At 42.6% G+C, this 24,227-nt stretch overlaps 1 protein-coding gene across 1 annotated transcript in view; it reads left to right on the top strand.

Annotated features, from left to right (window-relative positions):
* PODN (podocan) overlaps nt 1-19,164 on the top strand; it is a 286,283-nt gene extending 267,119 nt beyond the window's left edge. Inside the window, exons 10-11 of the mRNA XM_085602596.1 lie at nt 10,556-10,777; nt 18,819-19,164. Of these exons, the coding sequence (XP_085458722.1) occupies nt 10,556-10,748 (193 nt within the window). The 3' untranslated portion in view covers nt 10,749-10,777; nt 18,819-19,164. The remainder of the gene's footprint in view (nt 1-10,555; nt 10,778-18,818) is intronic.
* Nucleotides 19,165-24,227: the final 5,063 nt, after the last annotated feature.

The raw sequence follows: 24,227 nt of genomic DNA, 5'->3' as shown, positions 1-24,227 counted from the left end.
GGCTGGCAGAACAAATGCTGGCACCACCTCCATTGGCTGCCTCTGCCTCTCCCACCGCTCTAGCAGAAATGTCAGCAGAGGCTGAGGTCTTGAGGTGGTCTTCCCGCTCACTTCATAACGCAGTGGTTGGACCACTAGGGAAGCGGGTGGTCAGACCGCCGAAAAGCCACAGAGGTTCCCTTACTGCCGAAGTCGTAATTGGCTCCTTAGATCTGTGTTGCACATCCGGGTGGAGAACAAACACAGGCTCCCAGTCTCAGTGTGAGCACAAAATGGGCCCATTCTGACCACTCCCGGTGCTTCTCTCATGTTGGTAATAGTATTAGCAGCTTGACAGCAGCGCCTGGATTGGCGTAGGGGAGTCCAGGAGTCTGTGCTCCAGCCCTTGGACTGCCAGGAGTCCGACAGGAGCAGAAGAAGAGCACAGAGGCAGCGGACGGTACATAATCCTGATTAGTCTTTTATTTCTTAAGAGCCTGTCTTAGAAAGCAGCGAGGAAACACAAGAAACACAAGAAAATAACAATTTGTGCGATCCAAAGGGCTCTCATGGTCTAAGTTGAATTTTAATTTTTAGAGATGGGGAAATTACACTGAACTGTCTGTTTTTTGCTGAAGTTCGATACAAAACAAAATAATGCATGAACTGCTGTGTCTGGAATACTGCATTTTGGATAACACAAAACAATTTCTCCCTTCCTTTGGGAAATTAAGTGAGGCTCCCATAATTTTTCACTTAGACTGGCCTCCTCACACATGCTCCGCCTGTGGCCGATATTATGCCCTTAGGAATGCGTTACCTGCAGATAGACTGTATGGAGGCGTACATTGTAGTTCGGTATTTAGGCTGAATATATAGTTGAGGTGAACAGCAATAGCGGGTATTTAGATTTTGTGCCCTGCATTCATTAGTCAGTATTGATACAGCACATGACAAGCGCTCCGAGGCAGACTCTGCGGGAATCGCGCGTAGATGGTGGTTGGCGCTCTGTGTGATCTCTTAAGGGACAGAAGCACCCAGTAGCGGTGTCTGCTCGGGGGTGACAGGCCTAGAGAGGATACAGGTTCATCAGCTATGTTTTAGGGACTGGTACAGAAATAAGGTACTGTTTTAATAGATCACTTTTTGTGCCTGTGTTTTAGTTTTGTACTGTAGTGAATAGAGTTTGTTAGCATAGCATTACCCAGTTCAAAGGAATCTCTGCGGCCTTTCATCGACCTCGGAGCGGCATATCCTTGCATGTCTGCACATGGAAACAGCCAGCGCAGGGCACCGTCTGTTCTTGGAAACCAAAAGCACTTACTTCCCATGGCGCAGCAAACACAATCAAACCCATTTATGTCTAATGCAGTAGCCATATCATGATTTAATGAGCCAATAGCTGCCAAAGCAGCTATAATTGTAAAAGGAATGATTGCATATCTGTCAAGGGTTCAAGAGACACCACTCCTTAGAGATGTTATGTGCCGCACAATATCCAGGCTTTCTTTTCCATGGTTTGTTTGACAATCTAATCTCAAACGTCCCACGGCGAATGATTAAAAGATGAACGCAAACCCTGAAAGTCTGTCGCTCAAAATGTTAACAAACAGGCACATGACATCCCCTTCATATGCACAGGAGAAAAAGAAAAGTGGATGACTGCAAGTTGTCTAATGGTGCTGAGTCAGAGGACAGAGCTTTTCTGTGAGATCCTGTTTCCTGGAGACACCCACCCCTTACCTATCTATGACCTGACACGCCCTACTCTCTAACAATGGTTAGTCAAGGGTGGGTGCCCCTGCCTAACTAGAAGTAGCATTTGATTGCTCAGATTTCTCACAGCTAATGCCAGCCAATTTTATTTTGGCTTTTTCTGGTAATGGTCACGTGCATAGTTTGTAAAGATTCTTTCTCCCAGCACCACATGGACATTGAGCAGTGAGGGGCGTCTACTTAGTGCAGGCAGACGTACCACAATGTGCCATGAGTCAGGATGTATTCCATTGGAATGGGTTGTATGACGTTATAACGCATGCTTTTACCCCGCATGCCATAACAACGCAAATTATTACCCCAACTTGCTGTCGGAGGTGCGCTAGATGTTGGAATAGTATAATTACTATTCCAACTCCAGTGTGTGCAACAGTAGGAAAGGTGTTGGAGTTAAACCCAACACCTTATACCCCCTGCAACAAGCCATTTGGATTGTAAAGGCATGCGGGGTAAAGCATGCGTTGTGAGGCATGCGTTGTAACGGCTGTTTCCCAATGGAATGTGCCAAGCGGGTATGATATAGCAGACAAATGTGAGGCTTTGAACGCTAGTAGACTGACCAAAATCTTGTAGAAAAGCCTCTTGGCAACAGCAAGAATCAGTGCAGGATGATTCTAGGGGTCAGCGGTTTGAGTGAGCCTGTGTAAAGAGACATATGTGATATATTAAATAGTTTGGCATGAAGTAACAAACAGAAAACATTCTGCTGCATTTGAAGCAGTGTCTGGTAATTTTAGACCATAGCCGTGACTTTGTTAGAGCTTGATGGGAAAGGCACACAGCTACATTTTGGACCAAGCATTCTGTGAAAACACTGCAATGGTATGTGTTCGGAAAGATAAAAAATTAAGGGAAAGTAGGAAACGCTAAACCTTCGATCTCATAAGAGTTTTATGTCTAAAAAGTATGTATTTGAATACACTAAGGGATTTGTTGCTTTGTATTTCTGTGAGAGGAAAAGTGTCAGTAAATACATTAAGCCAAAATTGCACTTTCCACCTCTAATTGACCGTCTGTATGCCTTCACTCTGAGTCTTAAGGTGAATTTTTAGGTCTCACCTAGGCAGCGCATGCCCTGTCTCTTCGAGACATGCTGTATCTAGAATATGGGCTTGAAGAACCGCCCATCTTTTTTTTATTGATTACTCTTTCTGTGCTTAGGAAATGCTGGCTTTTGTTTGGTGGATACACTTAGTAGTCCCTCCTTTTGGACTTTTGTATCCTCCAATGTGGACTGCCTCTATTACATGTGCTCCTACTCATCAGGGTAATGTAGAGAGCTTTGAGAGCACTCTTTTTTTTTGTTGGCCTTCTTCTGCTCGTTAAGTGTTCTGTTTACTGTGCTTCAGCAGCTTCATGTGTCCCTCTTCCCCAACACTGCTTGCCCTCCCCCACCATCCCTCCAAGGTCTACTTGTTTTTTATTTTATTTATTTTAATTACTGCTTCACACTTAATATCCCTGTGCCCTCTCTCCCCTCGCACAACACTGCACACTCGCCCCTGCGAGAAAGCGGCTTGCCTTTTTTTACTTGTAATTTAAATTAGTAGATTTGTATAGCGCAGGCATGGGGGAAGAATAAATGATTTGCCAAGAATCACAGGATGTTGACCAAACCCCGAGGCTCGAACACGGATCCCCAGCTCCCGAGTCAGTAGCTCTGAACGCTGCACCACATCCCCTCCCTCTGGGGATCCATGTTTGAGTCTCCCTCTTTTAACACTGCAGTGCCAGCAAATCACCCCAAAGGTGCTGCTCTTATGTCAGGAGACGGAATCCAGGTTCTTTGTTTTTATTGCACCAATGGCAACATGCCTGATTTATGCAAAATAATCTATTTCTCTAACTTCAGACTCCTCCCACTTAAACATTTCTCCACTTCAAAGCAAGCTAGTACACCTTGGGGTTAGACCCAGTTGGTCTGCCAATATTTAAAACAGCAGATTATTGGAGGAAGAATTAACATTTTCTGTGCTTGAAACACAGTCTTGTGGCCCTACATAACACAGGCACATTTCTTCCTAATTTTGGCAGGCTCCGAGGTCAGACAAACGGCAACAGCACTAACTTATGAAATAATGAGACGGCTAAGAAAAGCATTCAACACTTGATCGGGCTTAATCCAGCAACTGGGCTGCATTAGAAATTGATAGACGGGACACATTTTACACTAAAAGGAAAAGGGTCAGTGCTAAGATATCCTAGCCTAGTTTGGCTTTTTCTTGGCATAGACTTTAATTTATGACGGTCCCCAAGCTCTGCTTTTCTTACATTTCCTTGGCAATTACTCTACATTACTTGACTTCTCATTATACTTCACCAGATTGCTACCAATCCAACATGACGGACAAAATGGGCGCACGATGCCCACATTAATATGTCCGCTATGTTCATGTGAAACTAGTATATTCAGTCTGACCGTGCTCCCTTATTTAATTCTCCACAGGCCCGGTTTGGTCACCCCAACAGCACCATAGTCTTCCCTTCCAAAATTAATCGCAGAAAAAATACCATTTAAAAATGTGTAGATTTTTATAGTGTGGTGATTTGCCAAGGATCACAGGATGCAGAGCCTATGTCGAGGCTCGAATAAAAATCTCCAGCTCCAAAGTCGGCAGCTCTGACCGCCGCAGCACATCCTCTGCCTCTGGGGATCCATGTTCCAGTCTCCCTGACTTCTCATTATACTTGTATACTTCACCACATTGAAACCAATCCAACATGGCAGACGAAATGGGCACACAATGCCTACATTACTACTTCTTATATGTTAATGTTAAATAAGTATATTCAGTCCAACTGTGCTCCCTTATTTAATTCTCAGCAGACCCAGTTTGATCACTTTCCCAACAGCACCATAGTCTTCCCTTCCAAAATTAATCACAGAAAAATTAACTGTATTTAAACATCACCATATTGAAACTGTTAATGTATACGCCAGAAGTCAGGAACTGTATATCATAAAAACGGAAGAACTATTATATGTAACTTCCGTTGAATATATTCTAACAGCTCAGTTAATTAGTTGCAATTGTCAGACCATTTCAAGATAGAACCTTGGAGCTTGGTTTGTTAGAGCCCTTGCTTAATAAAACAAGCATTAGCAAAACCAATAGTTCTCGGCAATCACAGAGCTATAGGTGTTCACAATGTAAATGCATGGTGCAAGCCAACATGCTACTTGTGCTATGCCGACACAAGGCACTTAAATCGATACAAGTTTGATGCAAGAGATTTTTCCCTTACTCTAATGTTGTAACTGAAATAAGTTTGTCCTCTTTCCCACCAGGGTTCTTTCTAATGACACTCCTGAAAAGCTCTCTCTTTCGTCCATTCTCCTCTAAACTCTTCCTCACAAACTGGCAACCGCTCTGTTTCCCACACACTCACATTCCTTCTCCCCTGCCCCATTCTTCTGTAGCCATCCCTTTCTCACTGTCACTCACATACTTATCTCTAAACCCTCTTTCAATCTTTCTGTCTCTCATGCACATATCCTATGCCAATATCACGATCTCTCCTGTCATGCATTATCCCCGACCCTGTACAGCAACTCCTTCACTATTTTTTAATTCCTTTTTCCATTTGTGTCATTTATTTTCCACCTCCCCTCCCTCTTAACCTATTTCCCATTTCTGGCAATAGAGCTATACAAATATAATCACTCCATTACAAACAAACAAAAACAAAAGTATAAAACTGTCATTTACAACTCCAGAGCTCTAACTTTCACAAATGTGAGACCGATTGCATTGCAAATGCTTGTTTTTTATAAGCATCATTTTAGAAACATTTTGAGACATCTGCCAACATCTATCTACACATTTCAAGCCTGAAAAATTGGTGAGTTATTGGTAGAAAATTGTCACTATTAATAACAATTGAATGTTATTGGATTGGCACCAAATAAGGCATTTTTAGGTCTCGCCTGAGACAGCGCTTTAGCGCTGTTCTGGCGAGACTTATAGTAAGCACTTTTGGAAGTGCAAACGAGTGCTTTCAGGCCGCCAACTACTGTGCATGTGTGCCGGGCGCGCGCACCATTTGGCAGCCTGAAAGAAGTCGTCTTTCACTTTCGCCTGTCACACAGCCGCGCTTTGAAGTGTCACACACGCACATACCCTACCACGGCCAGTTGTTAGTTGTTACAGCATATGGATTTTGGACGCTGGACAATGAAATAACAAATACGCGTATTTCTGGAGGTAAAATGCAACCACTGACCGATTCCAGAGGACACCAATGATCAGTTCAACACGCAAGTGGAATCTGCTCCACAGAAGCCCATGAGATGGCATTCTAGTTTTCGCCATGCTTTGGAATGACCTCTTTCGCGCCCCTTGAACGGGATTTACAGGCCGGGGGGATGCCGCTCCCGTGCCGGTGAACTTCGCACGCGTAAAGCGCCTCATGCCTGCCAGACATTCGTTTATGAATCCCTGGCAGACATGCAAAGGAAAATTTAGTCCCAAGCTTACATTTGCTATCAAATGCGTCATTCTGAATCGGGGCCCTGGTGCGTTTGCGTCGACTGCAGGGCTTGAGGGGTCTCCTATTGCCAGCTTCAGCTGGGCCCACCACGAACCCCTCCTCTTAAAGGGCCATGGGCACTTCAAACCCTGGCCACGTGCCAGCTGGCGCATGACATCTTGATGCCAGTGCCCCCGGGGAACAGAGATACTCCGCGTGTTGTCACTTAACAAGTGCTTAAGAGATAAACCGTGAGTTGGAGGCATTTTTTCGACTTTTCCAAGCTGTTTGCAAGAGAAAGGAATGCTTGCACTGTAACAATGCCAGATGTATCCGGCGGGGGCGATCACAGTAATAGCTCTATATAAAATACTTATTCATGTGTTTATTACTACCCAAAGCAAATGTTTCAGCAATCGTAATGTAATTAAAGACTGAAAAAGAAACATTAAGGCTGTAAATTAACGCCTGGTACCATGCACACTGCTCCCCGAGGGGGGTCATCCTACGGCTGTTACACCCTTCAGATTGCAGGGTGCACAGTGGTCTCCGCAGCCGGTGCCTTAACTCAGAAGATATTTTAAAATGTTGTCTGTTCTTTTGGTACAGAGGCTTTTGTGTTAGAAATAAATGTATAGGTTCAGACTCACTCTGTTTCACAGGACTCCCCCTCGTGAGCCCTCCCTTCTGCTGCTGCCACCCCTTTGACTTTGTATGGGGTCCTATAAAGGTTTTCTATTCCCAGCCCTGGCTAATTCACTCAAATTGTATTTTTTTACGCGAGGTCTAGATTCTAGTTGTGTTTCGCATATGGCCCCCCTGTCCATGGGCGGTCCATAGTGAACATTCCCTGCTCATGGCTGTGCGCAGCTCCTGCACAACGCCCCTCCCCCCCCCCCCGCCACCTCCTCTCACCCCATAAACCCCCGCTGCTCTGGCTTGGATGTTATGCACAAGGCTCAGATAACACACACTGCCCTTCACATGCAGCAAGCAGAGTGCTGTGTAGTCCCATGACCCTTGCCCTCGACCCTGCAACCTCTGCACCGACCCCAGTTCTGCAGGTCACAGCTGCACACCTGACCCCCACCACCCCGCTTTCTCCCCACACTCAGACCGCTGTTTGCTAAAACACAAACAAACAAGCATTTGCAATGCATTAGGTCTCGCATTTACGCGAGTTCGTGCTATTGACATTGCAAATAACAATGCCTATTGGCATTGTCATTTACAATGCCAATAGCTTTAACTCGTGTAACTGCGAGACCTATTGCATTGCAAATGCTTGTTTAAATTGCTGAAAATAACATCTGTTCGTTGCCATTTCTAAGGTTAACAGTATTCAATTTAACGCGCCCCCACTTTTACGGCTCACCACTTTGAAAAGTCACCAGCTGCCACTGAGTGAAAGTACCAGTAAGTCACCTACCTACTATAATTTAAAGGGTCCATGTGGTGAATGTTGCCGCAATTGATGTCAAATCCCAAGCTGACATCATCAAACAAAAGAACATTGTAAAAGGCCTATTGTTTGTGTTTGTTAGAACTGCAGCACTGGGTAATGAGAGCTGTTTTTGCCCTCTACACTATATGGGCCTTTAAACAACACATACTTCATTCTACTATGTTTGCTGCAAAAAAATGTATAACTCCTTAAATAAACTTTACCTTTAGGTCCATATAAATGCCCTGCCATTGAATCTAGCATAATTGAAACTCAGTTGACTTGCAGATATGCTTGATGCCACTTAATTTGAAAAACAAATAGGCTGAGCTTGCAGGGCGAAGAAACAGAGCTTGTCCCTGTCGCATAATGTTAGATTTTACCAAGAAAGGGTTACATTAATCGTATGGGAGCTCCCCACAATCTGGAAGCCACCCCATTAATCTTCCTGCAAACACCACCCATATTTACCCATTAAAATGAGCCCCCGACTTCCTAACCATTCAGCAGTGGAGAAATTGCTCGTCCAAGCTAGAGTTTCCAAAATAGTTGATGATTTCTGCTCAACAGTAGCCACTCGAAAAACAAGCAGAAGCAAGTAACTTAATGTCCAAGTTCAAACTAGTGAGATATATAGGTAGGAATGTTGCAATTAGTCCAACCACTAGCAATCACTTAGGTAGTAAATCAACCAATCATTTTTCGCCCATTGTGCCGCTCTTAGCAATGGCCCACCTTATACAAATCAGTAATGACCCTGTTCCTCATGGGACAATACGCCCTGAACTGCAAGATGAGGCCCCCACCAGAAGGCAATACAAGTAACCCAGACAGGTTAAGGCCTTGGTAGTCCACGTCATTGTGATATAGTTTAGATGAATGATACAGTGAGCAAGGGACCTATGTCTGGCTATACTATATACCACTTGGAGGGTTACATAATGTTAGATTAGTAATTAGAGTATTTGCAAGCATTTTTCCCATCACCTTTTGTGTGTGTTTTATACATCATTAGTCACCTTAAAAGTAACATAGGGCCTGATGTGGAAACACCTAGAACATAGAATTCGCCGTTTTTTGCACAGCTACTGGTTATGTTATTTTGATTTATATAACAGTCAAATTGCCTGAGAGGGTACCCAGGTGCTTGGGCAAGGTGCGCAGGTGAATGGTCCCAAGATGCTTATAGGAAGAGTCAGGTCTTCAGCTTCTTGCGGAACTCAAAAAGTGAGGAGGATGCTCTGATGTATTGAGGAAGGTCATTCCATGTCTTAGGAGTGAGCGACCTTCAGTTTTGCAGATGTGGGGAGTGTGTGAAAGTGAGAGTGCAGCAGAGCATAGGTGCCTGGTGGGTTGGTGAAAGTGTATGCAGCTGTTCTACTATTCTGGTCCTGTGTTGTGTAGGGCTTTGTATGTGTCCGTGAGAAGTTTGAATTTGAAGGTTTGCAGATGTATCTCAGATTTGTAACCCGGCTGATGTACAAATCAGTTTCAGCTCATAACCACCATATACAAGCAGTCAGTCGCTCATTAACATGCATGACTCAGACACCTTTTATGACGCATTGCAATTGGCTGCAAATGGAGTGTTGGAGGCTTCAGAGAAGATCACTGCCTCCCCTGACGGCCCTCCGGTGAGAACATGTCGGTCACAAAAGCTTCCTCTTTGTAAATCAGTATCACCTGCTTTGACAGGTCAGTAACCTGGTAATAGCTTGTGACCACCATGGTGGTCGCATAACATTGTGTATCCGATAGAAAAGGGGGTGGTGCCCTCTTTCATGCCCTTTCCCCCTCCAATTCACATGTACACGTTTGTACTTTGCGCAATGGAAAAACATTTCCTCCTTGCAATGCACCATTTATAAATGGCAACTTGCAGTTTTGCATTCACAAATATTGGTTTTGCTAATCACAGACAGAAAAGAGTTTAGTATATTCTACTCCTCTTTCTGGCACCAGATGTTCCTGTGAAACGGTGTCTTTAGTAATATAGATAGTGCTCCAGTCAGAAGAGTGTTTAATTTCAGGCATGTGTAATTTCTTGGTGGTTCTGATATTCGGTTGGAGTGAAGCCCTGAATGCTGAGGTCAGAGTAAACAAGATGTAGAATAGGCACTGGTGATATTTTCATTATGTCAACGTAATTTCACATAATTTCCAGCATTCCTGTTATGCTAGATTCCAGAAACTATGCCATAATGGCACGCTGTGTAATTTTCAAGTCTGCTCGGGTAGAAATCTCATTGATGGGCACAGGAACAGCAACAATGAACAGAGAGCGAGCAGCTGTTGCTCACAGCACTTATGTTTTCAGCTTTACTTTTTTTTAGCACAAAATGTATCGCCGCATCCAAAATAACGTGAGGTTGTCTTTTTGAGCTGAAATATAGCACTGAGATTTGCATTTTGTGTAATATCGCATAATTTCACATAAGGGGGCAGATTTATGAACCCCTTGCGCCACTTTTGCGTCACTTTTCCCATGTTAAAAGTGACGCAAAAGTGGCGCAAGGGGCTTGTAAATCTGCCCCAAGGTTTCCAAACTTTTGCGTAATTAAGCAAAAGGAAACTAGAACATTTTACACACTCCTCTGAAGACTTGTTATGTGAGCTGGCCTAGGGTGCACAAGTATCAAAAAGCATTCAAAAGCAATCCAATAAACCCTGACATAGTGGTTTCAGCCATGCAAGATCCATCACTGGTAGCTTGGCAATAGAGCGAGCCCAGGGCTCATACATACACTCCGTTACCCCTTTTGATGTGCAGCACTAAACAAACGTACACAGCATAGCAATGTGCCATAATGAAGAAGGATTGCATTTGTGACCGTGTTCTTTCCGACTGTGAGTAATATATGCAATTATTCTACTTTTGCTCAAAAGGTACAATATGTTGGAAGTGGGAACTGTGGAGGCAGCTGCCTTCGAAGGGCTCAAGCACCTGCAGGTTCTGGATATTGAGGGCAGCTTTGATATCTCCAACTCTGTGAAAAAAAGAGGTAATTCAAAAGAAGAGGAGGAGGAGGAAGAAGATGAAGGAGATGAAGAAGGAGAAGAAGAGGATCAAGCGACATAAAATATAAAAGGAAGGACATTTTGTATATGGTACGTTATCCTCAGCCCATGTCGTTAATCTTCATAGAGTTACGACAAAGGCCCGCATGCTGTGTAACACAATACCTATATTGTAATAAACCTTTGTTGGTAAGGCCGCGGAGATAAGCTTGTACTACTAATGTGCTTCCATGAACATCAGATATGTCAGTGCTCATAATGCAATATTAGGTTGTAAAAAGGTTCAATTTCATATGACTGACAATACTGTGGCTATGACCTTTGCACTAGTGCAAACCTTTTTTGGACTTGCATAATGCAAAATGGTGCAGACAGATTTTCATTCAATCCGTACTGAAGATTTCTTGGTCTGGGCAAGAATGGAGTAAACAAGTTACTAAACATAAGTGCCCAGTCGATTGCTTTTAAATTATTTTTCGTGTGAAATAAACAGCTTTTAACAACAAGATCGCGGTACATGTGATAAGTTAGAGTATCCTGATTTTACATTATTTTTGTATGAGTACACAGGGTGTCATTTAATGTTTGAGAGCAGAGTGAAGTTTCTCCACTTCATTTAGAGGTGGGGATCCCTATGCATGTGTGCCAGTTAATGCTTCGCCGGCTCTGCTGGCTCACAGTGAAAAGCAGTAGCCTGCCTGACACACGCACACTGCTGTAAAGCCTCTAAGGTCCGACTCCATTTTATATAGGCCAGACTCCATATTGGATAATGGAGGTCGCCATCGTGTAAATCTTACACAGTGGAAGTCGCCATCTTTCCCGATTTATAGAGAACTAATACGTTGGGATGCTCTGTAAAAGTGCCTGCCTCTGTCTCTCTCTGCCTTGTCATTGCAATGGACAGTACTGTTGTCGGCCTGTTGTTTAATCAGGATTTTGACGCTTGATATTCTGGCTTCGCCAGGTAGCTGTCAGCTAGGAGGTGGTGAGGTTCAGGAAGATTATCGTTTTGAGAGTTATCAGATCTGGAGACCATGTGCATGCACTTCTTCAGATCTTTTCCCCCAATTTAAAGAGAAGTGACAAAAAGTGCTGTAAGGAAGCCAGCCAAGCAGCAGTAGCCAGCAAAACCTATCAATCATTGCTTCTAAGCGATAGCAAGTCAGCAGCATTTGCAAAAGTCATTCTTGTGACATTAATAATAATAATCTATGATCACTACTAATTTTTACTAATTGCTTTCTATCCACACATATAGAGGAGGAGACTTTTTAAACAGTGCATACTCATATTGTAGTAGTTGCTGCAGTTTCATTGAAAACATGAAACTTTCAGCCCATGATTTCCTTTTAAAAATGCAAGTGGGCATAGCTTACATGTTCTAAATCAGAACATTATGCAGCTTGACCTTCCTGCTACAATGTACGGTTACTTAGTTTGTTATTTAAATGCTAAATATAGGTTCATTTGACATTTTAAAACTGAAACCTTGCTCACATTGTATCATGGCTGCTTATCAGCCCAGGTGCTTGGTGAAAGCTTCAATACAGCCCACAATACAGCCCACATGGGTGTTTTAATTTTGTGCCATCTGCACAGTTCATGCACATTTATGGAATACTTTCACAAAATGACCTTCCCATTAGTACCCCGCTGCTCCCCCTAAGGTTGGACATGGGCCAAAAAATGTTTTGACAGAGCCAGTGTAAGGCCCATCTTGTCTTGGAGGAGGAGGGCAACACTCCAATTGAGTCCCTAGTCCTACCAGCTGGGTGTTGCCGAGGCACTACGTCTGCCAGGACTCTGCCGCTCTATCCATCCACAGCTAGCTGGGGGCAAGAATCTAAACCAAGAAACGGGCACTGCCTATTCTGTACCAATCAAAATAAAGCTATTGAGCATGTTTTCTTTTTTTGCCCAGTTTATCGGCGCCCAAGAAAAAAATGGGTTCTACTGCTCTGTTATAACATAGCGGCTAGAGAATTTAGAGTTGCACTGAGAATCTTAAAGACAGGCACCAGCCAATGTGTGGTTTTTGTGGTCTCACGGTTCCTCTTGGCTATCTGGAGGATCAGGCAAAATGTACTTGAAGCAGTATTTTAATGTATTAATGTATCAGCATTCAATGCACATTTTGTTACCTTTCTGGCTTTTGCTTTTATCAGGTGTTTTAATATTTAAAGTTGTACTCAGTGTTTGGTTTTATATATTCGTATGCAAATTTTAGCCAGTACTGTTCATATTTCTTGATTTTAGATAATTGTACTGTGATGTTTTATGAACTTTGATGGCAAGTTGCGGAATACATTTCTTTTCGAATCGAATCAAATACACAATGATCAAATATTCAAATTAAGTAATCCAACGTGATTAATGTAAGAAATTGGAGTATTGGGTGGAGTGAGTACCCACCACAAATAATGACCCCAACTATTGTCAGGGGAACACTTAAAGTCACTAAATTAACCTGAGCTCAACTCCTTGGTAGCTATGGCTCAGATCAGACAGCCTAACTTAAAGGCAATTTTTAAAGTATTTATGCAGTACGAAAACAGTAATAAAGTCAAGAAAACAACATAAGAAAAATCCCAAACCAATTTAGAAAACTATAGTAAATGTTAATAAATAAACTGGCACCAAAGAAAGAAAATTCTAATGAGGGAACCCAGAGTTATGAATGTGTAAAGTATAATTGTGGAAATGGTGCCTAAATGTATTAATCACCAACAACAGTCATCTGGTTGTGCTTGATCGGTCCCTATACGGAAGTTAAGGATGACTATAGTGTGGGTTGGATACAGAAACCAGGTCTGACCCAGTTGGAAATTTTACCTTCGAACTTGGTCTCTAAGTTGGAAGTCAGAAAACCTCAGTGGAGCAAGGCAGCAAACTGTGACTTAAGAGGGCTCCTCGTCATCGTATAGTCACTGGATGACGTCTCAGTGAAGCCTTTAACTTTTGGTGGGAAAGCTCTGAGGGGGGAAATTTAGAATTTTGTGCCCAAAAAAGGTCCTCTGCTGGCTGGATACTTTTGGATCTTCGCCCGGTAAAGATTTCTACTTTCGGACTTAGTCACTTTTTTGGAACTTAGGCTCTTCCAGAGTGGCAAGGCTGCAGGTTGTAACCAGAAAGGGCTCCATGAGGCCAAATACCTTCTCTGCAAGATTCTGCTGAATGGGATTTGCTACTGTGAAAAACTCACTAGCTGGGCCAACTTGAATCTTTGGCACAGCAGTAACGCACCTTCATTAGATCGCCTTGGAAGGTTGGTCCCCATCCTCTGGAGGTCTTTGGAGCCAAAAAGTCCCAGGTTTAAGGAGATGATGGGAGGAGTACCCTTTGACCCTTGGGACAGGATTTGGAGTCAAGACTCACACCAGCAGAGAACAGCAGCGGGTCCAGGGCAGGTCCAGTTGGAGCTGGTCAGCTGTGTAATTGGTGAAAAAGGCCTCTTGTAGCTTGTTGTATCACTGTAGCTTGAACAGTAAGTCAGACTTATGACCTTTGGAGTCCACTTCTTTGTCCTGGATACATTAGGGAGAGTAAGTACAGTCTTCTGGGCTTTCTCAGGTCACAGACGGCAGGTCCAGTACTCTTCCGTTTTTCCACAGGTCCAAAAAGTTTCCCAAATGCTAAGTTTATGCCTGGCATCAACCCGTGGGTGGGGGAAACTCTTGGCCACTTCCTCACCAATGGGGTAAAAGGTCTCACGAATGAGCCTACCCACTTTTGTAGCTTTACTGTGTGCCCTATTGCAAACAATCCTACAATGCCTAAAACCAAAATGGCAGAACCTTTCTGCCCCTGTGCAGAGCTGCTGTGCCAACCCCCATGCAACTCTGCACCATCACCTCACTTCCGGAATTCCGAATGGCCTTCAAGGCCTTGCCGTTTGAATAAGCTTCCAGGACCTGCAAGTGCCTAGATACCCTACTGGATGATTAGCTACACTTTATAAATCCTGATTGATTGAAAGATGTGGCCAGGGAAATGAGCAACCCTTCGTGGTCAAGTTCTGGGGGCAGCTCCTCTCCCACTGGGATTGGTGACTGGCTGACGGGGGTAATAAAGAAGGACCCTATTGAGGTGTCAGATAACATTTGCCGGTGACAGGGCTTATTTTAAGTTAATCAAAATCTTGGGCACAGCCTAGAGGATCATCCTGCCAGAGGACAGAAAACAACTTCCAAAACACAGGTCTTTGTCTTGCTCTGGGGGAAGTTTTCACCCTTCATCAAGTGGGCTATTCAGATGTTAGGTGACGTTGAATCTCATGCAAATGTCCTCCGTGCGGCAGGGAAAAGGGAGGGAACTTTTAAAAAGTACCTTTTCTAAAATATTTATTACAAATTCACCATCACTGAATTAGGCTTATAATAAATAATAAAGTTCAAGAATTAATATTGTAGCAGTTTTCTAGCCAGAGATAACATGATTACATTTACTATTGTATCCCATTGCTTTCTTATGGAACAGCCAACCATGCTACATTGCTTGGGGAGGCTTTTCACTGTAAAGATATGCTTAACATTAAACATTTACATGTCCTCCTTTTAAATAACAGGCACCCTGCCTTATGGGCAGTAAGGCTTACTTAAGGGTGACGTATTAATAATTTAAAACAGAAGATTTAGGCCTGTCAAAAGAGGTTATTTCGACAGGTCACATTTTCAGCTTTAACACTGCACAACCAGGCTACAAATAGTAGGCCTGCAGTCATGTTTGCATTGTCACTGCAGTAGGTGGCACAATTGGTACTGCAGCCCACTAGCGACATTTAACCTGGAGGCCCTAGGGACACTTTGTGCATATACTAGGGACTTATAGGAAGGTTAAATATGTCATTATTGGGCATGCCAGTTTCATCATGTGGAAAGGCAGAGCTGAGATACTTCACCACTGGTAAGCAGAGGTAACATGCACAGACTTCTGCAACCACAGTGCCCCTCTCTACTTGAAACCAAGAGGGCAGAACCTTTCTTCCCTTGTGCCAGCAAAAACAGTCAAGGCAAAAATCTGGGGGCGCACCATGCAGAAGATTGTCATTTCCAACAATTACGAGGTTAAAAGAGAATGGACACTGATTAAAAGCTTTTAGCACCGTTAATTGCCTGGAGCTTATGGATGCCCACAGCCCAAGATTCTAAAAAGCAAATACAACTAGAGAAAACATATGAAAAAGATGTACACCCGACAGAAAAAATATGGAGCACCTTGAAGGTGTAATGTTTTCTAATCGTATCCACAAACATCATGAACAAGGGTGAGTGCTATTTATTTGGTTCAAAGGTTATGACGATGATAAATAGTTTTTTAGCAGTTGGAAGTTAAAGCATGTAAGCCTTCAAAAATTGCACAAGTTTGATTATCTGTCATACTAAATAAAGTCCATCAGTTATCAGACTGAATGAAAATGCGATTAGTAAACTTGCAATACCATGTTGGGTAAGTCTTTGCAAAAGCAAATTAGCCATCAGCATGGTGAAAGATTGAATGTAATAACATATATAGTATTATAAGAAACTCACCAATGTGACTGAAAGCACTGTGTAGCTATATAGCCATCCATATGGCATATACTAACAATATTGGGCAATAAAAATAGTAGATATATGTGTGTGAGGCAAAGTGTGTTTATACTAAGAAGGAGTTTAAAACGCATTCCCTTGCAGACTGTATATAAGATAAGAGGATTACTTGCAAAGTTTGAAAGTAATCTTAAAAACTTCTTCCCCAAATAAAGGTTTGTCTTTATGAATATTCATTTGATTCAGAAGCTGACACTGACAATTGAATGGTTAGTTAGTTTTATTTATTTGTACCTCACATTCAGCAGACCGGACCTTGTTGACGCAAAAGCGGATACAATAGTAAGAACAATGAACGTCAAAAGACTGCACCTTCCAGTTTTGAATTGTTATTTGGTTGCAGAGCCTGGGCCCCAAGACCAAGAATCTCCAGTCATTGTGTGATTTGCTTTGTGTTTGGGGAACCATCAACAGCAGAATGTCATCTGAACCCAAAGTTCTTCTAGGTGGGCACGTTATAATCTTCTGCTTAGATCCCGTATATCCATTTCAAGAACACATTTACTGTGCAGAGATAAGATCTGGGCATATTGTGGCCTTTTCAGATTACTGATGAGCTACATTTCTTAAATGAGACATTCTCCATTTTAAGATGGCCAGAAATTAGACCAATTGCTGTATTTTGCAACATGCTACAGATGTGTCCATAGACAACCCAGAAGGTCACTACAAGGGGCATTTGCATAGGTCCAGGATTGGAAAAGAGTAAAACTCTCTTAAACATAGTGGGAGTCTGTATTTAGAAGGCATAGAATTCTCCAAAGCAGGGTACCTTAAACCAACAGCTCCTAATTAAGCTGCCAGTTTGAGGAATATGATTTATCTCAGACTCTCAAATGCTTTACATGTTTTACAAATGTTTTTGAAAGTGCAAATAGGATTGGATATGGAGTGCATAGTTCAGGGAATAAGTAGATGTGTGACTGCTGGCACCAAGCCAGTTTGTGATCTTAAAAATGCTCAAGATCACGATTTCAAAAGGATGTGGTAGATCTTGCAACTCAAAGATAAATCTGGATATAATTAGCACAGGAGTGAAATTATTTATTGCTTCCTTATGAATCAATTAGAACAAGGTTCAGATGTACAAGTTAATTAGTAAAGGTGTAAAGGCGATTCCTGGAGGACATACGCGTTGTAGAGAGAGAAGGCAGGAAAGGCCATAGCTTCAAAATTGTGACCTCTCATTAAGAAAAGTGAAGAAGTGCAAGGCTAAGCTGGGCTTTCCCGCTACCTTTTTAGTTGGTTAAGCAGCACGGTGTGATTGATGTTGAGGATCACTGATGCAAGATCTTCACATTATCAAGGGTGCCAAATCCCTTCATCGCTAGTCAATAGCAGGCTATCCCAACCATTCTCATGTACTCAAATTGAAAATGCTCTAGGATACCATTCTCTTCTCATCATGTTATATTTTTGCTATGTTCTCGGTATTTCCACACTAGAGTCTTGGCACTAAATGACTGGATGACCCAAAAAGATGTGGAAGAAAGCCATCATTTCCAGAGGGAAGGGCCTGGCTCTGAAAAATCTGTGGAATGTCTGCTGTTTTTCAGGAACACTGGAAGTTAATTGTATGGTTATAAAACACTATCATGTTTTTTATTTGTAACAGTAATCCTTTGGATATCTTGGCCCTGCTTAGCCTGCCAATACTATGTCCGTTTCATGCAGAATTTGTTTGTTGCTCAATTTGGTGCGGATTTGTTTTTGTTACTGTCATTAGCTGTGTTTCATGGTTGAATTTGTTAGCCCATGGTTGAAGACTTTGCATTTGTATTTATAGTGGGCCAACGTATAAGTTCTCAATAGTTTGTAGTATTGGTGGTGGAGCTATTGGTGGTAGTGTTGGTATTGGTGATGGTGTGATTAGTGGTGGAGGTTTTAGTGGTGGTGGTGGTATTGGTGGTGTTGCTATTAGTGGTGGTACTGATGGCTGTCCTAACAGTGTTATTGGTGGTGGAATAGTACTTACTGGTGATTGTACTGGTACTTATACTGATATTTGTTGTTGTGGTATTGATAGTGGTGGGATTAGGGGTGGAGGTGGTGGTGGTATTGGCAGTGGTACTGGTTGTGACAGCAGCCTTCATAGAGTTACTGGCAGTGGCGTGGTACTGATGATGCATTTGGTACACATGGTGGGTGGTATTTGTTTAGTGTTATTAGATGTACAAGAGGTGGTGCCGTTGCATTGGGACTGGTGATAGAGATATTGGTGAGGCGTGGTATAGTTGGTGCCCAATACTCTCACAATAGCTGCCAAACCACCTGCTTTTGGAGGTAAGCATCACAACTGGGTTTGAGTTAAAATGTAAAATTTCAATTTCCAATAGCGTGTACAAATGTATGTGTGTGCGTGTGCCTGTAATACCGAGTATAGGTATTTTAAATTCTGACTTCAGTCATCTGTGTGTCCCCCCTTTCGGACGATACAGAAAGCTCAGGGTATTAACAAGCAGGTGGTCAGTGGCCTGCATAACATGTCAGCATGATGCAACAATAATGTAATAATGCCTTTTCATCTTCATTTCTTTCAGGGACCCATATGGAAAGTCATGCATCTATATTTATATCTACACATATTCCAGGAAGCGTCTTTGAATGTGCAATCCATTATACACATGCTTTTTGTTCTGGCGATGGACCAGGCCTCAAGATGACAAAAGACAGCAGCGCTTTAATCTTTCAACGACCCTGCACTTCGTTTCAGAGTTTTTTCACAAGTTCCAAGGGTGGAAACTTCATAGGATTTCTGTAGAACTCACAAAAGCTGGCTTTTGTTCAGTTCAGTTTTTATTGCACATATACAAAGACAATATGCGGCTATTTGTGTTTCTTAAAGTGTAATTTTATAATAAATTAGCCCGCTGTGTTCCAAGGCAACTCAGTTTTCCATTATTGTACTTTTCTCCGTGTTGTTGAACAGTATGGGCTTGGCGTGCGCATAACAGAACAGTGTTTTCCTACAAAAGGCAGGCTGCCTTTCAGACACGTCATGGTGACTCGCCTTCTTCGTACTGTCCCTGGCGTTCCACGTACTGGCTCGCGACTCTTTCCAAACGGGAGAGCCTAAAGGGAGCACTGGGAGTGTTAATTTAAGACGTGGAAGCGAAGCAAGACAGCATGTTAAAGTGCTTGTGGAAATTTACTTCTCTGCTTGAACCTACCTTTATATTTTCAACTCATAAACGTTCCAAGGAGCATGCTTGGAAAGCTGTACTTAGGCACAGGATCCCACTGTAGTACTGGGAGTGTCATGTGGCACACACAACGGGCTCCTAGTGCAGAAATCTACACAGGACAGAATTAAACAGAAAGGGGATTGGTTGTATTTTGTGAATGACCACAAGCACGCACGTTAGTAGGCTTTTCCTAAACTTGCAAACCTAGCCACATCTTGAAAAACCCACTTACCATGCATTGGCTGCGATATAAAATAGACTTAGAGCCCGACGTAGCAGGCTCTACCGGCCATTAAAAGCCCGCTCCAGCGTGAAAGGCCCGAGCCGAAGGCCAATAGTAATTCAATGAAGTCTGCCAGTAATCCTTTTATGAATTCCTCGCAGGTGTAAATGGATTGATTTTTTGCACTAAACATACATCTACAGATGATAATACCATTGCAAATCGGGCCCATAGTATCTGCAACAGTTTTGGGTTGACTGATGTATTAAATAGTTGAAGAGATGGCCTTAGATAGTTGTAAATTGTTGTGAAACTTTAAAGGAATGTGCTTCTTTTGGCTGGAAATGTAGCAACATTTGTTTAGTTTTCTAAAATAATTACAGAGCACAACACAATAATATACCACAAAGTAACATAACAACACAGCAAAAACATAAAAGAGGAAAAAAACACAACCTAACACCACACAATTGCAAGTTTTTGTTCTTTTGTGTTGGTGTTGTATTGTGCTGTGTTGGTATGCTGTTATATTGATAATTAGTCTGATGTATTTTGTGCAGTGGCAGCCTATACTTTTGGCAAGGGGAGGTTGGGGAACAACCGCAAAGATGAACACGCATCCACTCACAACACACACTCCCATATATTCAGGCACGCTGGAATGCACCAAACATTAAAAATAAAATCATATCTACCTGCGCAACTCTGCCTTGGAGATCCCACGAGGTTTGGGACTGCACCCTTCTCTCATTGGCTGTCCTTAGATCAGCCAGGGAGGGAAGGCAGCAATCCCTCACTCATCACAGAGTGGGATGGGGTCCTTGAGACTGCTGACCCCACCCCACTCTGTGACAAGATGTGAGTATTTGACACTCAGCCCTGGGCACTTCAGTGCTTAGAACTGCCCAGGTCCAAGGCAATCAGCGATGCAAGGGGAGGTGCTTTGCCAGGCAGAAGATGTCACGCCCACAGGAGCTGTGACTTCTTCAGCCCGGCAAAGTTCTGCTCAGGCAGCCAGGAGCCAGCATATTTAGCACATGCTTAACTCCTGGCTGCCTCACCTGAAAATAAAGAGAGTCTGTCAGGCTGACCATTGCCCAGCCTAGCCAAAAGGCGACTGGTTTTGTGGTGTCAATATGTTTTGTTGGTGCTTTGTATTGTGCTGTATATGTTGTGTTATTGTACTTTTGTGTTTATTCCTGTTAATATTAAGTGGTAGTGTGGTGCTGCTGATCTACTGCTGCAGACTGCCTATTCACATATGCACAAATATTCCTGTCATATGTTAGTACCCCAATAAATCTGCTATTAAAATAAAACAGTAAAAGGTGTTGGCACACAACCCTGATCATACTTACACCCAGGAAAAGCCATGGCATCAGTCAAAATGTTTTGCTTTTGGGCCACGAAAGAGATGTTGATAGCTTCACAAACATGTGTCCTTTGTTTTCATGAAAATACAGCTTGCAGGGTGCTTCCTCTCAGTCTCTGACACGAGAGGGGATTATGAATATGCACTGTGGAACTTGAAAACCATGCCTCAGTGTTGCATGTATATAGGTGACAACATCACGATGCCTCTCTGCTCAAGCTTAAAAAAGTTTAATAAAATCCTGAAGTGTCTGAGAGCAATGCAAGGCGCAGTGGCCATCGAATACCAATGATTTCCCAAAAACGTTAATCTCTTTCCTATCTCTGGCTCACTTCTGATTACAGATCTAAGTGCATTATATAAATCACTCATTCTACCAGCCATGCTAGAAATGCATGTAGACAATATCCAGGAAAACCTTACATATAGGTGTGTGTAATTTAAATTGACAGCAGTAGGACTCCTGCAAGATCGCACTGTGTAGAAGGCTCAGGTATCTGTGTAGAAGGCTACAGTGCATGATTTGTGACTCCAGATCATTACCAGAAGTTACCCCACCAACATTTAGTCGAGCAAAGGGGTGGTCCAACAGCCACTGCTTTTTGTTACATCCCACACACTGCAGATGTTTCCTGATCTTGGCTCTACTTGTGATTTAGAACATCTGTAGTCCAGTCTCGTAATCACAGCATTGTCAGCAACTCTTCCTCCAACAGCAAGCATTTCCCCTTCCAGAAGGTGTCTCTGAACTAAGAATTGTTTCAGCACATTGGTTATGGATTCATCCACCTTTTATATCTTGTCAGATTTATACCACTAAAGCTCCAATCTGCAATCTCCAGATTGAGACAGTTTCATTTTTCTTACATAACAATATGAATGACATAGAAAACTTCTTCAAGAAATATCAACAAGGTTGTATGAGGTTTGAGTATGCATATAAAGATGTCCATAGAAAGATAGGGATAGATTGTTGTGCGAAAAAGCTATATTTTAGTCAAATCTCTTGGCAGCAGTATCATGCTTGAAAAATTAGGAGATACTGTGCAAAATCGATTAGCATTTGGGAGTTACAATTTTGATCTTTTTTCTTTTTCTATCTTGTGCGTATGCTAGATATCTGATCTTATTTACTGTCAATTGGTTTGTCATCTTCTATGTACCACAGCACCCATAGATGTATGCCCTAATTAAGAGTCAAATGGCAAATGCCAACTCTGATCCTGCTTCGGTAAATACCGCAGAGAGAAAATTGCTTATTAGGAAATTTTGCTCCCTCCAACAAAATCAATATTTTACACAGGCACTATATACTTTGCATGCAAAAAAATGAATATGGAACTTATTGCCTGTGATTTTTAATGCGTGCAATATTTACAGCATGTTAAATAGTGCTATTAATACTTATCACTTGATGATTATTGCATGCCATAAAATCACTAACCGTATATACCCATGTGGAAAATATTGCTGCCTATATTTTACATGTATAGTAACTGACTTATGCATTTTCAGTATGTAATTGAGTGAAATGCAGAGGCATGTGGTAATTACCAAGATATGCAGTATGGGAGATACCCCAGGATTCCAAATTGATTCCTTAAAGTAAAATATATACAATTTAGTCCCATTTATAATGTATTCTCCCTGGAAAATCTTTAAGGTAAAGGAAAGTCGAGGGCAACCAAGTTGTCAATAGTGGCAACAGCATGAAACATCACAAACATCAAATTCACAAGGTTTGAATTACTACCTTAATCTTATTTTCCACCGTTAGAAACTGGGTTTCTGAATGGCAGAGGTATGCACCCTGCCCAAGCGGGAACCACAATCCGAGTCAGGGTAAGTCAGAAACACACTTTAAATTACAATGTACTCATCCTCTGGTAGCTTGAAACAGAGCAGTCAGGCTTAACTTCAGAGCCAATGCGCAAAGTATTTGTGCAACACTTCAAATAGTTACACAATGAAACCACCACAAAAAGACTCCACACCAGTTTAGAAAGATAGAGAATAATTTTATAAATAAAACACGACCAAAATGACAAAAATCCAATCAGTATAAGTTGAGCTACGAATTTTTAAAGATTAAATGTTCCTAAGCACTAAGGGTTAATTGGTCACGCAGGCAAAGTCAAGAGTTCACGGGAACGCAATGGAGCGTGGGCCAGATACAGGACCCGCTGATCAAAAGTACCTTAATCCTGGTCACCAGCAATGAGATGTGTCAGTGATCTCCCTGCAGTTGGGGGTGATGATTTCTCCATGCAACAACGGTGATGCCTCGGTTCCGTGAGCGTTGCGCCTGTTTCTAGGTGCAGTGGTTCCAAATGCGATGCTCCGGTTCCCCATGTTGTAAAGACGATGCGGCGATCTTCCCCATGCAGTGGCGATGATGCGTCAGTCCGGAGGCAATGCAGCGGTTCCAAGTGCAATTCATCAATCTGGTTCCCGCAATGGTGGGGATGCATAGCTCCCAGTCGGCACAATAATGTTGTTGCTTGGGTGTTGGCAGATGCAGCACTTTATACTCACTTCCAAGGGCCCAAGACTGGATTGGCACCACTTGGCAAAGCAGAACTCACAGCATAAAGAGTCCCAGTGCTGTTTGCAGGTTGAAGAGAGAAGTCTTTGATATCTCTGAGACTTCAGAAAACAGGAGGCAAGCCAATCAGCGCTTGGAGATACTTAGGTTCTGGAATGTAGAGATGCAGATCTTGTCCTTCACACTTCCAAATATGAAGGCAGAAAGCAGCAGACAAGCACAACAAAGCAGTTCAGAAAAGTGGCATCCCCCTCCAGCAGCACAGCAGTCCTTCTTCCTGCTAGAATATCCTCAGTTCCAGAAGTGCACACAGTTGCTTTTTTTCCTGCCCTTTCTCCAGATTCACTACAGGGGGGAATGCAACCTTTTGTGTGGGGACAGGACTCAGTCCTTTCAGGCGTGTCAGCTTCTCCCTCCCATCCTGCTCAGGCTGACCCATCAGCATGCAGATGTCCACTGAGTCACACCTACCCTTCCTTTGTCTGTGACTTTCTAGAGGGAATGCAGGATGCCAGCTGTCACCTAACCCAGATGTGACCGGCAGAAGGCACCAATTGTTACAGTAAGAAAATGCCAACTTTCTAAAAGTGGCATTTTTAGAATTCTAATTTAAAATCCAACTTT

The sequence above is a fragment of the Triturus cristatus genome, chromosome 4_2 (genome assembly GCF_964204655.1).
Source record: "Triturus cristatus chromosome 4_2, aTriCri1.1, whole genome shotgun sequence".
NCBI classification, from domain to species: Eukaryota; Metazoa; Chordata; class Amphibia; order Caudata; family Salamandridae; genus Triturus; species Triturus cristatus.
Note: the sequence above shows the minus strand (reverse complement) of the source record. Positions and strands in the feature narration are given on the sequence as shown.